The sequence below is a fragment of the Chrysoperla carnea genome, chromosome 5, assembly GCF_905475395.1.
Source record: "Chrysoperla carnea chromosome 5, inChrCarn1.1, whole genome shotgun sequence".
NCBI classification, from domain to species: domain Eukaryota; kingdom Metazoa; phylum Arthropoda; class Insecta; order Neuroptera; family Chrysopidae; genus Chrysoperla; species Chrysoperla carnea.
In genome coordinates this window covers 62,419,632-62,433,102 of record NC_058341.1, presented here as the reverse complement: position 1 = coordinate 62,433,102, position 13,471 = coordinate 62,419,632, and the positions used below count along the sequence as shown (strand labels likewise).

Sequence of the window (13,471 nt, the reverse complement as noted above, 5' to 3'; positions counted from 1 at the left end):
ATATTATCATATTTAACGTTTTGAGGTGGCTTAATGATTTTACGCCCTTTTGAAACTTGCACAAAATTTTAGACCACAAAGAGTGACATGTTTTCGAAGCAGCATTTATTAATAAGGTATCGAAACAATTTTTTAAGTCTAGATTTCTATCCATATTTTTTTGGGAATTATTATTGTTCTATATGGTCTAAAAGACGGTATAAGGTCAAACTTCAAACTATTTTTAATGAAATTTTATTGATTTTTAAACAATCTTATCATAGTTTCTCTATCGAAAAGTGTTCATCGCTATTTTTAATTAAATTAATTTTAATCAATTATTTTTCCATGAACATTTTTGCAAGCAAGTCTATACCATTATTTTCGTAATTAAATTATTTTCTTCTGATAACGATTTCGATTGGTTATGGTATCAACACCGATTCGTTAAGCAATCGAAATTGGTATCAGAAGTAGTGCAATAAATATGCCGGAAAATACCATCAAATGTGGAAAAGTGGTGAAACAGCTCCGATTTAAAAAATTTTTTGTGTACGTGTTCCTTAGACCTTTAGGAACATTCAGTCGCACTAACCTTGGCATAACAGAAAAAACTGAGGAAATAAGGGTAATTTTCTCATCCCCAGAGCACTCCAAATAGTAACAGAGAATACAATCAATATTTCAACTCGAAAATCGTCTTTCGAGGGTTTTTGAGGTCGCTGATCATGAATTCAAGGTTAAAAAGCAACTGAATACAGTTGCAACCCCATTAAAACTACCCCTAACTATCTCGAACGGCTTAGAAGATGCAATTGACCTATGTTGCTCATTTACGGAACTCGACCTCTCCTTTTACGTCCTCAGCACGCTATAAAAATTTCAGCATGACATCTTTTCGTTTTTGAGTAGTCGTGATGACATACGGACAGACAGAGAGACGACAGGAGTCAGACAGACATATAGCCAAAAATGGACTAATTACTTGATTTTATGAACACCCATACAAAAATTTTGTTCATAGCATCAATATTTTTAAGCGTTACAATCTTGGGACTAAACTTAGTACCCCTTGGTATATTTCATTAACATGGTATAATAATATACACTAGTGTCCAATTTATTCAAGTCAAATTTTCATTTTTTATGTTTTCAACGAATTTATTTTATCTACTATTTATGTTAAAAGAAAGTTTTTGGCAACAGAATGAAAAAAAAGGAAGTAAGAAGGAATTATCCAAAAGATTAAAAATTTGAAAACAGTTGAGAAAAAAGTTTCCAACTCTCAAGTTTGTTTATTTAAAATTACAATTCTCTAGTACGTATTTCAATTGCCACAAAAAGCAATCTAACTTAATGTTAGATTGGTTGAATTATCAAAAGTCATTTAATAGCTCCCAATAGATATTGTGGTTAATATATAGTCGTTAGATATTAAATAAGATATGGTTGTTGATGTAACGTATAATTTGTTGCATATAATTTGATATGAAACAGATTTTACTTACATCTGTCTTCTCTATCTATATATATATATATATATATACTAGCGGCCCCGACGGACGTTGTCCCGTAAAAACGTAACTCCAATTCATGAATACCTATACTACGTTTAGCCTGTCCGCTAAACCCATCCCGCTAAACCCCAATTTAACTCCTATTTATTGGAGTGACCTGACCTTCGACCTTTGGCCTGACCTTTGATAGTAGAGCTCGCTGCGCTCGCATATGGCTCTAATAAATGCCTATTGACAATACCTGAATACTATTAAAAATACATAGTACACATAGTATACATAATGTGATATGATTTATATGCGCTCCCACCATTTAATGAAATTTCATTTTTTTGGTACGGAGCCCTCAAAAACAGTTGTACTGGACCAAATTGTAAATCTAAACCATTCTCGAATCTCCACGAACACACACAAAAAATTTCATCAAAATCGGTCCAGCCGTCTAGGAGGAGTTCAATTACATACACACGCACACAATAAATATATATATTAAGATAAGCGATCTACCACTGATAGACTCATCACGAAATCTCCGAAACTATCGGTCCGATTAACTTGAAATTTGGCATACTTACCTCTTTCGTGACATAGACGTCCAATACGAACGGATTTTACGAAATTCTCATCCCAACGGATTCTACACACACTCAACCCATCGAGAATACCACCTCATATTCTTAATCTAAAAATTGGTGCATCAATAATGTTGTTGCGTAATTCAAATCCCCCAAAATTATGTAAGGGCACCAGACTACGAGTAAAAACCATACAAAGGAACGTTATCGAAGCAACAATGAAAGTATGAGGGTGAAAGTGAATTCATTCCGAGAACCCCTCTAATTCCATCGGACTATCATTTTGTATTTAAGCGTTTGCAGTTTCCAGTAAAATGTTGCTTTGCAATGACTATCAATAAAGCACAAGGTCAGAGTTTAAAATTAGGCGATGTAGACTTACGAAGTCACTGTTTTTCTCATGGTCAATTTTATGTGGCGTGTTCAAGAGTGAGTTCACCTGAGGATCTCATAGTTCTACAACGAGATAAACGTACGAAGAATGTTATTTATAGAGAAGTTTTGTAAATGTAAGTAAAGTATTTTACAGATTTATATATCTTTATCCATTATTATGAGTTTCATGTACATGAAATGTTATTAAATGTTAAAATTATGAGAAATAAATTAATGTGATGAAAAATGGAAATGTAGTTGTTGTTATATATAAAAATTGTCGTCACACGTACAATTAAAAGACGTTAAAATATAATTGATTGCAAAATTTAAATATTAACATTGCTTAATTTTAATCATGCAATATTACAAAAAATTATTCCGAATATTATTGCATTATTACGAAAAATGAATTGTTTATATATTATCAACAAAATTTCGTTAATGCAATGTTACCAATAAATAATGTTCCTTTAATGTTCCTGCAGTATTTGTTATAAATAATTTTGTATTTTTTCACAATATTACTCCAACATTGGTATAGCTTATGATGTGTTAAAAAAAATTATCCCAAGGTTCAATCCAATATTACTGCAGTGTTTTCAATATAGTTTTGGAGAATTATTTTTACGATATCTAGGGCTGTGTGAGTTTAGACAGTTATAAACTTTCTTCTTCTATCTAAACTTAACTTTATCAACCCGCGAAATTGCAAATAAACCGAATCAATGAATTGTCATTTCCTTAATATTACTGTCTAGAATGCCACAAAGGATTAGAAAGGCTAAGTAAACAGATAAGAAAAACAACCCGATTACGTTAAATAATATCTGAAAAAGAAGAAACAAGTCCAGTAGTTTACATAGCGACTTGAACAGTCGGGGCCTATTACTGGGAAGATTTGAGTCGGTCTAGATTATAATGGTCCCCGAACGTTAAAGTTGCTATGTAAACTACTGGACTTGTTTCTTCCTTTTCAGATTATTACTTATTATTTCAATTATTTACTTTTATTTTCATCAGTATGAATTAGCTAATCGCAGTTGCAGTCCGCAATCAAATTAGCCTCGAGAAACATGCTCAATAAGAGTAATAACGATTAGGTAATATATACTGATGATGACTTATTGCTAGTATACGAAATACGTATTTATATATTACAAAAAATTGATCTAAAAATTGTGACAAAAATCGAAATTTATTTCGAAATATTCCAGAGTTCTCACTTATTATCTTTGATAATATTAATATTGTTTTATTATATCTAACCATTACCTACCTTGATTTATTTGTTTGTGAACTAAATTTTGTATACAATAAGCATCAAAGTCTTTCGCTTATTGATAATGCTTATGGTATAATGGTGTACACTATTCGTTGTGTGCGTAGTCATGGTAGGGACAACAAAATCGATGCCAGCGCTTCCAGTAAAAAATTTTGGCGTTAAAGGAGGCTGTTATGACTAATTTGTAATTATTTAAGTACATGTTAATATTACAGAAAATGTCAAATTAAAATTATTAAAAAACACTAATTAATTAAACTTAATGCATTAAAACATGTGAAAATAAGAAATCAAATTGCACAAATATTATTTTTCAAATGTAAATTATCGTAATTATTTATTTAAATTTGTGAGACAATAATATTAAATTTTCAATGTAAGTCATAAATGCAATCCATACAATTATATATGCATCCATACAATTCTATAATTGTATCTAGAAGTGTATCGTTACCATGGAAACGCCTCCAAAAAAATTCACGCACGGTGCTAATAAATGCAAATAATACTTTAATTAAAAATAAAACAATTGAAAAAAAAATGAATTGAATCGTATATTACAATTAAAATTATATTATTTAAGAAAATTAAATCGTATATTACAATTAAAATTATATTTATTTAAAAATTGTATTTTCAAATGATTTATAAATTGTTTTTTTTTTTAAAGTTGGAAGGTTAAACTGGCTGTCTAAGTGATGATCTTGAAATTTAACTTTCATTTGCATGAAAAATATTATGGTAATGATAACGATACAGGTATAAAATGAATAAAATAATTCCCTAGTTTAAAAGCTTTTCAAAAAATAGAATAAACCATTCGGTCTTTCATAAATTGAATTATATTTATATAATATTCAAAAAGAAGAAAAAGATAATTCTAAGAAAGTTTTTCTTCAGTATAATTGCATTTGTGAATATTTAAAGTAATATCATATATGTATATGTTTCATTAACCTATTTATAAATTTTCATTTACTTTGATTTCCTTTGAGGTCAAGTGACATTCATTTACTGAAATAATAAACCACATCCATGTTTATACAGTTATGTCGTCATTAAATTACTTTTCATAAATCATATTTCCGTCCATGCTCTGGGTGAATTTTAATAAATATATTTTAGAGATAATGACAGATATGGGGCTTCTGTTTCGCACTGCTGCCTCCATCTTCACTAAATTTGAAAATATTTTCGAAATTTTCACGTGGATATACATATAAAAAAATCTAATTTCTATTTTTAAGACTTTAATCTTAAGACTATTTGCTAAATTTAAAGTTATTTTGTGGTACTTTTAAAACAATTTCCTTACTCAAGAATTTTCGGAGCGTTTCATGAAATTATGCATAAATGCATAATTTGTACACATGTAAAAAATTTGATTCAATTGGCTCACACAGCAAGCCGTTTTTTTATTCAAGAATAAATTTAATTAATTATTAAAAAATTAATATTATAAAAAAAATAAAATATTATTAAAAATTTTTTTAAAAATAATTATCTAATAAATAAATCAAATTATTAATTTAAAAATTATTACTTAAATATACTTTAAATGAATAGGAAATATTCATGTATTTTTTTTTTTTAAGTCATTATTTACACCGTTATAACATAGAAAAAATATAAATACTGTTTAAAAATGCTGTATTTAAATGTACAAAAATATAATATAAGTAGAGAATAATTTTGCTGTCAGTTGGTGACAGTTCAATGAACTATTTACTACAGGTGTAATACTATACAAAATAGAAGCAATTCCATACAGTATGTCAACAAATCTGACAAGCCACATACTATGACGTCACGTCCGTTTGAATTTCTCTCACTGAATTTGTACTTTTATTTATAAATTATAAGTAATTAAAAAGATATCAATTACTAAAATGGTGGTTTAGTTCAAATTTCCAGGCAATAAAGTTACAGAAAAAAAATATTTGAACCAAATTTAAATTTAATGAATATTCCCTATTATTCTTTCATTTATATATGAATTTGGGGTGCAAAAAAAATTGACGCAACTTCTCTATTATCAGTTCAGATTTCTTTCCGATTTCGTACACGCGTTGGCCCTCTGATTAAGCCCACTCTGTGATCCTGGAATTGATCATTCCTGTAATGGCGTTGTGTTTGCATGGGTCTTCGTGTTTTTCGGCCCTTGTGTTTGTTCTGTAATTGAAAAACAAGGAATGCCCCAGATAGACCATGGTTTTAATAGGCTCGAGTTATCCTGAGTCTGCGGAATTTTGGACCTAAAGTTAACCCTGTGAGTTTATTATTATCGTCAGTAAATTTTAAGCCCTAAAGTTAACCCTGTGAGTTTATTATTATCGTCAGTAAATTTTAAGCCCAGAGTTAATGTGGTCCAAAAACTTTGCAAATCCGTGGTAACTCCAAAGAATTAGAGGAATGGTTAACACGTGAAACGATCTTTTATTCGCAGGGTTAACTTTTTTTATTCGCAGGGTCAACGAACAAAGGGCAAAATATATGCAGTCCCGCGCTGATTTGATTTCATTAAATTGAAATACTTGATTGTTTTCTGGGTCAATATCAAAATTAAATTGGAAAATTTTTGAACATTAATAATTTTCTAAAAAACTTTTAACAAAAACATAAAAATAAAATTTTTTTAAAACTTCCGACGACAAGAGCATAATTTTTCCTGGTTCAAATATGGTTTTGTGTGAATCCGCCGAAATCAATTTAGAAAAAATATATACAAAACTTTTAAAGCCATAATTTTTACAGTGTATCTGACTTACTTTATATCTGAAAGATCTCATGAAAGAGGGGCTTAGGACTTTTGGTGCACACAGCATTTATAAAATAATTTAAGCAAAACAGGTGTATAAGGTGTTTTTTTATATTTTCCAGCCTTAGTTCGCAAAGGGAAAGGAAAATCGCCGTATTATGTACGGGCTATTTATTATTTTATGGGTAATGATTATACTCTTTTTTCGGGGACAATGTTAAATTAATGGGATATGGTACATATCTTTTGTATCAGTTCTTTATCGAGGAAAACTTTTCATATTAGACATAACATGAAAATAACTGAAAACGGATGAAAAAAATTGAGTTCCAGGGAAAAATTGGTTTTTTGTGGCATAAAACAAAATTAGTACTTCAAAATAAAATATGTAGTTTATAAAAACGAAGTTGATAAAATACTAAATACTATATTTTCTTTTTCATTCCCCTCAAAAATTAGCCGAGACGTGTTTTGTCGTTTTTGGATTTTCAATTTCGTTTTCGAAATATAAGAGACCAAACTTAAAAAATCATTCTTTATATATAAAGTAATTTATAGAACTACATGAAATTTATATCTTAAAATACACAATCGTGCTCCACATGTGTCTATCTAACACACTAATATTATAAACTTTTAATACCTGTATTAGCATTTATATTATGAAAACCTCACCAACGGGCCTTCGGAGGTCATATTAGAGTATAAATATTGAATTCAGTTTGGGACAAATCTGTATACATCATATAGTCCGTCGGCAGTAAGTTTAACTTTGTATTGTTGTATTCAATGTAATAACTTATAAATACATGCAGCCCAGTCCAATTCAACCTCAGAATAAGAGATAACAAGCTGAATTTTCGTATACAGCTACATTTTGGCGTTTTAAACGTTGTCTCGCAAAATCTCGTATCTGTGTAGTTAGTTATTCAAAATTATAGGTAAAAAAAAAAACAGTTTTTCTCGATTATCTGGCGACAAATTTTATTTGAAACATTTTTTCATGAGCTCAACCGTTTTTGAGATAGAGGGAGGGGGGTGAGTAGATTGAAAAGATAGTTGTTTCTGCGCGATCAAATTTATGGTTCAGCAAAGACTTGTGGTGATGTATAAGCTAATTTCGTAGTAAAAATATTAATTTTACTACTAATGATTTATGGTAAGACAAATTTCAACGTAAAATTTCTTTTTAATCCATGTATATGAAATATACATAGTATATTGAGTTTAGTCCCAAGTTTGTAACGCTTAAAAATATCGATACCATGAACAAAATTTTGGTATAGGTGTTCATAAAATCACCTAATTGGCCCATTTCCGGTTGTCTGTCTGTCGTTTGTCGTCTGTCTGTCCGTCTGTCATCAAGATCACTCAAAAACGCAAAGAGATATTAAGCTGAAATTTGTATAGTGTGCTGAGGACGTAAAAAGTGAGTTCAAGTGCGTAAATGAGCAACATAGGTCAATTGGGTCTTGGGCCCGTAGGACCCCTCTTGTAAACCATTAGAGATAGAACAAAAGTGTAAATGTAAAAAATGTTCCTTATAAAAAAATAAACAACTTTTGTTTGAAATACTTTTTCGTAAACATCACTGTTTACCTGTGAGGGTGCAAATTATGCGCAAATTGTATAGTATATATGTTATGGCTACATCAGTTATATATGTGTGACATGTATGTGCATGTGTAATGTAACAGAGTAATCAACATGTCTATACATGGTATTTCCACAATTAACTCAGTCAATGGTTTGTTTTCACTTTTTTGTTTTAGTTTTTGCCGGCTGGCGGTTTTTACTCTTGGCTTTTGTTGACTCTTAATAATATTATAACACATTTTCCAAGGCGTATTATAAATTTTTAAGGTCAGTTTTTATGACGAAATTCAAATATGTCGTTACGGGTAAAATTATTCCCTTTATATAGGCTAAAATGATCCCTATTTTGTATGTAAAATTATAATAGATAAAATGATTGCCCATCATGTAACGGGTTTTGAATGTGTTGATTTAGATTAATTTACCAGTGTATTTTGTTTTCTAAACGTTGATGCAATGTAAAATAACAGTTAATATTTCATGTTAACTGTTTGATAAAAAATGTAATGGGATCATTTTACCCACTATCATTACAAGGTCGGTCAAAACGATCCCTTTTGAGAAATATTGAATAGTTCAAAAAATATGAACAGATCAATAGAAATTTAAGAAATTAACACCAATACAAAAATTTATTTTTGTAGCATCAATCTTTTTAGGCGGTACAAACTTGGGACTAAACCTAGTATACCTTGATATATTTCATATACACAGGGTATAACAATAAATATTTGGTATATAAAAATTTTACGTGTAACTTACCCGCCCGTTCTTCACAGATGTACAAACTCCCCGTAGCTGCAGCGATACTAAATAGAATAGGTAATAGAGGTCAACGACTACAGCTATTGTGAGCGGCAAAGAATACACGTATTTTATTTAAAAGTTACTAAAAACCGTCGGGTATTAGATACCCAGCAACAATAACGCCTGGTAAATTATTCTCATAGTTATTTTTACTCCAAAGAATTTCGATTACATTTGAGAACACCGATTTCTCCAAAAGCTTTGGCCTTTTTAATTATTAATTGTTTTACTTGACAGTAAAATCTTTCAATACTCGATTGAGTAGTTTTTCTAATGATTTTTTAAAAAACAATTATTACTAAAATTTCACTTATTCAACGATAAATTCATGTTTATCATAATTTTGATTATAATTTTTTGTGATAAAATGCGACTCCGTTTATCTAATTTTATCAATATTGTTCAATTTTTTTTAAATTTATTTGAAAAAAATCTATTTCAATATCTCAATAGTTCTCAATAGGAGCTAGTTTATATAAATTGACATACTTTGATACTTTATGTAGTAGAAGCATAAAAGAAGATCGAAACATTTTCTACATGAAAAAACTTATTGCTTTAGTTATTGAATATTGATGTTAGGAATATTAACTTATTGTATTTAAATCCATAAAAATTAATTAAATACAATATTCTATTCTATGAATTAGAAATTATTATTTTCTCTGCTTATACGTAGAGATACAAGTACTTGGTATCCATTTGTTATACCATGTATATGAAATATACTAAGGTATATTAAGGTTAGTCTCAAGTTTGTAACGCTTAAAAATATTGATTGCCTGTCTGTCTATCTGTCTGCCTGTCGTCTGTCCGTCTGTCATCACGAGAACTCAAAACCGAAAGTAGATATCATCTGAAATTTGTATAGCGTGCTGAGAACGTAAAAAGTGAGGTCAAGTTGGTAATTGAGCAACATAGGCAATTGGGTCTTGGGTCCGTAACTTGAGTTTAAATGTAAAAAATGTTCCTTATAAAAAAATAAACAACTTTTGTTTGAAACATTTTGTCATTGTTTATCCGTGAGAGCGCAATATATGCGCAAATTGTATAGTATGTATTATATGCGAATATCAGTTATATATGTGCGACATCTGTATATGTGTAATGCGACAGAGTAATCAACACTGTCTATACATGGTATTTCAACAATTAACTCAACAACAATTTCTGTATATTAAAAGAAGTATAACAAATAATAAGCAAGTCATATTTGTTTTCGGTTAATATTATTGACGAAAACAAGTATAACTTATAATAAAAACTTGAACAATTATTTATATATTATCGGTGAGCACCGGTTACTCAATTTACTCAGGAAGCACTGTAGGTAGTTTTATTATCCTCCAATGATAATAAGCAAGAGAGGTATGTTCTGTGGTGTGACTCACTCAGTGTACCTATATACAAAGTATCGTACCAATAATTTTTTTTAATTAAAACATTTATCTGGGAAAAAATAATAATGTAATATAAATTTAATTCTTTTTATAGACTGAAAAACAATGATCTTTTCCATTATTACAATCACTTACGAAAAAAATTATTACTTTTTCAATTCAAAGTAACCCTTGAAGATTTTCTGAGATGAATGAATAACCAAACCGAATGATCCCCAAAATTATTATCCCCACCCCGAAACCTTATCATTGACATGTTTATAGTAAATTAAAACTCCTCTTGAAATCACTTTAACAACAGTATTTACAACAGTATTTTTAACAACTGTTTTCTGCTTAGATTCTAAAGAGGTAGACACTCCATCAAAAAGCCATCAAGAGTAAACCAAATTCAAAGCCTGTCCAGCACTGCTATACACCATAATATTATGTATATACAGGTTGAATTATTTTAATCGTGTCATTTTTGAAGTCAAAGAGGTGTGTTTTTTGTTAAAATGCTCAGGAGGGTGAAAAGTCCCAATGTCAGTTAGTTGTGGGGTTTTAAAGTAGTGGGTTAATTTAATTTTTTGAATGGAAACTTTTTTTTTGGAGATTAAATTTCCTTTGGAAAAAATTATAAATGTTTCAAACCGTTGTTTGAAACATTTTTTCCCTAAGCTTCAAATTCCGAATTACTTTTATGTAAGAAAATTTCAAATTCGGAATTTTATACAATTGGACTGATATCGAAATAGCCACATTACCCATAAAAATCTAAAAGTAGACTTTATACAATAACAAAATTTGAAAGTTGAAATTAAAATTAAAAATTGATTTACTTAATTATGAGTTTAAAACGTTCAAATGATGCGTACTTCTAAAGATTTTCAAAAACCAACTTACCTGAAGTGATAAAAAAATTGCATCCCATCATCCCAATTTGTTAATTGCTTTTTCCGAAATTTTTCTTTTAGAGTTCTTCTTCTACACAAAAAATAAACCACTTCTTTATATTAATAAAAAAACGCTTATAAAAAAATCTTTAATTAAATATATCAATAGCACAGGAGAGCAATTTTTTTAAATAACGAAAGAAATCGACTCTCAAAACTCAAAATTACGCTTTGAACACAATAAATAATATATAAAAAAATTTTTAACAAAAAAAAACCTGACAAAACAACTTAATATGCATTAAAAAGAAAAAAATTACGATATGTTACAATTACTGTTATTTTTTGGAGTCGGTGTCCGCCAAGGAAACAACTGTGATAGGACAGTTTGCTATATTAACTTGCCAGACACCGACTCCAAAAATAACAATAATTGTAATTACATTCTATTATCGTTATTTTTTTACTTTTTAGTGCATATTAATTTGTTTTGGAATACTTTTTTTTTGAAGCTGGCTTTTTTTGATATTTTTTTTATTTTTATTTTTAGTGAATCTGAAGTACACAAGCTAATTTGTCACTAACAAAAGAATTATCGGTGGGCGTGATATTGTGTTATTCGTCCATTTGTCGAGCACATACGCAAATTTAAAACTATTTTCTTATCGATGCTATCGTCAAAACTGGACCAAATTGAAATGGGTCTAGTGTTTCACCAATGAATTCACGTAATTCATATAAATATTATACAAATTCATTTTGAAATATATCAAATATTGATAAATTTATTTTGTTTGTTAATGTAATATAAATATTTACACTTCAATATGATATATCTATAGATTTTGTTTAAACATTTTGCAGTATGATCAATAGTAACTAATTAAATAAATTATATATCATTAATAGTAAACAAAATAGTGCAGTGTCTGATTGGACTTTGTCATGAAAACTTAGGGAACGAAAACTTTTCTTCCAATGGAAACTTCACCACTTTCCAGCAAAGACAATGATGTCTTTATGATCGCATAAAGCCGTCATATTTAAAATTTAGATGCAATCAATTGTTCAAATATGAAGTGACTGTGAGGGCTTTAAGATTTCTAATGCTCCACCAGTTTAAGACTTTCAGGTTTAAGTCTTCTTTTTTCCAACTTCGTGTTTCTAAGCTTTATTTTCGTTATATTAAGTTATCTTTCTTCTGATACCAATTTCGATTGGTTAACAGATCGGTGTAGATTTGTTCATATCATATGAACAGGTAAGTCAATATAGGTTACTTCAGCAATCTGTTAATCAATCGAAATTGGTATCAGAAGAAAGATAATTTAATTACGAAAGTGAGGATATAGGCTTGCTGGAAAAAAAACCGGCCATGGAAGAAATTGAATAAAACTAATATATTTAAAAATAGGTAGAGCTAATAATTTCTTCTGAAAATAGTTTTTATTATCTTATGAACAAAGAATGTATTTTTGTTTTATTTTATTCATTGAAATTTTCTTATTATTAAAAAAGATAAATTTTTTTTCCCATTTTTATTAATTTATTCAAATCCAGAGATGACAACAAAGCATACTGTAATACTATACTTTGAAATGCAATGCTATTAATATCTTTATTTTAATTCTATAAATAAAATAATTATTCAACAAAAAAAGCAATAAAATGGATTTTTATAACTAATTCATCGCTTGCTATTCTATTTTCAACCGCCACTATTTTACAGCGCATAATATAGCATTCGATATTAGTTTCCTATTCTCGTTTTTACAAACAGTGAAAATAGTATAGCTATTGTAATCAACCCAGAAAAAATCGAAACAAACAACTAAAATAATTTTGTTAGTCCTACCGACCGAAAATAACTGAAAATATTTGTATTCAGAAGTGGATAGTTGTAAGAGGGCGGGTATTTCTTCAAATGGACTATTGCAAACAGTAGGCTTTATAAAAATAGTCTCAAAGGATTCACGAAAAAAAAAGCTCGAAATTTTTTTTTTATTTGAATCATTTCTTACCGACTTAATTTATTTATTCTAAACGTCTTACGACTTAATTCTAAAAACAAAACCCCTTCAGCTGCGCCTTTTCCAGAGATTGCAAAGATATGTGATAGCTGATATCTTAAATAATAAGGAGCTTCATCTGGTACTAAGTATATTCCGCTCGTGAAATTATCAATTGACGCTGCTGGTTAGTTTTTAAAAAACTGTTGATGATATCGGTTGCCTTTGATTTATTAAAATTATGCCTAGAAATTAATTTCCTTTTTGTCAGTCATATCCAAACTTAAACGAAACC

The 13,471-nt window shown here is 29.1% G+C and overlaps 1 protein-coding gene across 2 annotated transcripts in view; it reads left to right on the top strand.

The window, feature by feature from the left end:
• The window catches only part of LOC123300997 (D-beta-hydroxybutyrate dehydrogenase, mitochondrial), a 104,751-nt gene that overhangs the window by 72,894 nt on the left and 18,386 nt on the right, over positions 1 to 13,471 (top strand). Inside the window, exon 5 of one of the 2 annotated variants that reach the window (XM_044883703.1) lies at positions 4,727 to 4,731. The exons of the other annotated variant lie outside the window; for it this stretch is intronic. Coding sequence (XP_044739638.1) covers positions 4,727 to 4,731 — 5 coding nt within the window. The remainder of the gene's footprint in view (positions 1 to 4,726; positions 4,732 to 13,471) is intronic. 2 annotated transcript variants of the gene reach the window in all.